Source organism: Cibotium barometz, chromosome 17 (assembly GCF_041138505.1).
Source record: "Cibotium barometz isolate CiBa-2024 chromosome 17, ASM4113850v1, whole genome shotgun sequence".
In the NCBI taxonomy this organism is placed as follows: Eukaryota; Viridiplantae; Streptophyta; class Polypodiopsida; order Cyatheales; family Cibotiaceae; genus Cibotium; species Cibotium barometz.
The window spans coordinates 14,922,311-14,925,029 of NC_141062.1; the positions used below are offsets into that span (position 1 = coordinate 14,922,311).

The following is a 2,719-nucleotide window of genomic DNA, read 5'->3' on the forward strand; positions in this document are numbered from 1 at the left end:
CTCAAGATGAATACCTTCCTAGTCTCTTGCTATATGGTTGGTATAGTTAAAGCTCTTTCATATCTATTCGTTAGGTTGTTTATTATTTACTCATTCTCACATGATTATTACAAGACTTACTAAGCTTTTAAACTCTAAGACATCTCAAGAGCTTCGTCTTCTTATGTGGAAATCTTACTCATCAAGTGATCCTCCTATAATCGTTAATGTTGTAGGTAGCATGTTCCATAAAGCAATGGGTTGTGTGGTTGCTTAACCACTCAATCGTAATGCCTAGATTCACAAGATAATAAAGAGAAGGAAAAACATGAGAAAGAGACCAAAAAGATGAGAAAGAGACCGCATGATCTATCTTCCAAAATTCTAAGCAATTACATGCCTACATACACTCACATAGGACTAGAGAGAACTCAGCTCAAACTCGACTCTATTGCGTGAATAAGAAGGTTCTTAAAGTTGGTTCTCACCAAGTCTCTTGAGAGTAAGTGACGTAAGGATACCCATTTTCTAGTTTTCACTCGGTCTCTTTAGAGGAAGTGACCTAGTGACCTAACGATACCTTCTAGCTCTTTTACTTATGATGCGTGCTTCACCCATTCCTGGACTATATTGCTTGTATGGGTTCACCCATCCAGCAATTGTTCATGTCTCTTTTTTCCCTCAAAAAATGGAAACTTGCGAAAACACTCCGTCCTAACCAATGCAGACCCTTGAGAAGAATGTTAACAGGAGGAGATGCCCGTTGAAGTGAGATGCGATCGCGTAAAAGAAACACGATTATGCAGCCTTCCAAACGGAAGCGAAGATAACGCCTTGGTCTTTCCAGGTAAGAGTGATGCCACCTTGGCAGCTATCAGCAGCAAGACCCCAGCCCTCTTTGTACCTCTTGAGCAAGGCTTTCACGTCGTCGAAGACGTCGTCGCTAAAGCCTTTCGCTACGAAGCCAGCTTGGTGCAGGCGGTCGCTCCATCGGGAAGCCTTCTCTCTTCTCTCATGCTGCGACATCTCGGGCAGCTCATCGCAAGCCAGAATGTGCATGATGCTACGAGCGGCCGCCCGCTCTACGGTGAGTCGCTCGTTGCTAGTTCTGGGCAAGCTCTCGTCTAGCGACTCGAAGAGGAGGGAATAGAATCGGAGAGCTTCGGCGAAGCAATGGGTGAAGTTTTCGGGGAGTAGAAGGTCGGCTTCGTCTTCGACGACGGTCAGGATTTTGGGATTGAGGCTATGAAGCATGCACAGAGTTGTGTGGCGTTGTGAGAGCGGGATGCGGTGGAGGGATTCGACGCAGTTGATGGCGAGCGCTTCGGATGGGGGGGCGGCGGGGCCAAGCAGACGGTGGCCGTCGCGGTTGGCGGCCTCTTGCTGGACAATACTGTGAAGGTCCGTATGATGAACCAGGTTCAACTGAAAGGGGACGCCCATGAGACGGGCGAACTTCTCCAAGCGTGCGCCCACCTCTTCCATCACCTTGCTGAGAGCAGATGATGTTTCGTGGAAAAAAATGGTAGTAAGGCGGAGGTTGGGCGCTCCTTCTGGCCGGGTGGCCAGGGCCTCCAGCAGGGTAGGCCACTGAGTGCAGAATGTGTCGCTGAGGTCCATAATGTGAACACGGGATTGCCCCTCGAAGGCCTCCAAAATGGCTCCGTTGGCTGCCGCGTGTCCGAATGTGGTCCAGGGGCTGGCCTCCTGGAACTTGAGCATGGTCTTTCTCATGGCCTCGAAGCAGTTGCGGCGCTCGGCCGCAGCACAGAGAAGCCCATAGCGAACGGGGCCGGTGCCCAACAGTCTGCAGAAGAGGGCCTGCATGAAGCAGGAGGCTAATCTCTGCTGCTGCGAGCCGTAGGGTGAGGAGAGCTCGTTCAGCACCCAGAGAAGGTGTTGCGCACGTGCGAGCGCTGTGCCGGAGATAGCTTCAGCGCACTCCGTCAACAGATTCTCCGCCCAGTTCCGGCTAGTCATGAGGCGAGCAGAGAAATGCGAAGACGCGAGGGGCGAGAGCTGGGGAGACGGGATTCCTACCGTCCGCAGAATTATGAAGAGGATATACGAGTGCACTGATCAAACCTCTAGGCGATATAAGCTCACATGGGCAAGTTCAAGAATTAGGTCAGACACGCACTGCTCCTTTCCATGCACTATCTTCGATCCCTCGTAGCCCCTCGTAGCCAGCCCTTGACACTAGACAGCAGCGTGCGTTAAATAAACAAGGTCAGTTGGAAAGCAAAGGCGAATCTAGGTGGAGAGAGCGTAATTGCTACACCTGTGAATTTGTGACGATCGCGCTGGAGCGCACCACCCACGTCTCCATCCATCCATCCATCCACACGCTTTCCAAGATTCCTCCTCCCCTACCCGCCCCCGTCCTCTCTTGATGAGCCCAACCTAACTAGGTTTTAACCCTCCCTCCCTCTACTGTCTGTAGGTTCGTGATATTCTGTCTAAAACCTCGTTCTACTGCCACACTTGACAAGATTCACAAGAATAATTAGTACTTCAATGTTTGAAAAGTCGCAATTGAGTTAACTTCGCACCCTCACATGAGCCATCCTCCCACTACTCAATGAGACACCCGTGACTGGAAGTTTTTCTGCGTAGATTCCATTAAGCACTATTCTCAATAGCTCGAACTCCTATATGCTACAATAGTAACTGGCCCTCTAGGTAGGCTCGCCTCTTGGAACTAAAACTCCTCTTCTTAGGTTTTTTTTTATAAATTTTC

The 2,719-nt window shown here is 50.1% G+C and overlaps 1 protein-coding gene across 1 annotated transcript; it reads right to left on the reverse strand.

Moving 5' to 3' along the window:
- Positions 1-334: 334 nt before the first annotated feature.
- Positions 335-2,180, reverse strand: LOC147629714 (protein SHORT-ROOT-like). Its single transcript, XM_086811949.1, has one exon. The coding sequence runs from the start codon at positions 1,957-1,959 to the stop codon at positions 778-780; it is 1,182 nt and encodes a 393-aa protein (XP_086668075.1). The 5' UTR covers positions 1,960-2,180; the 3' UTR covers positions 335-777.
- Positions 2,181-2,719: the final 539 nt, after the last annotated feature.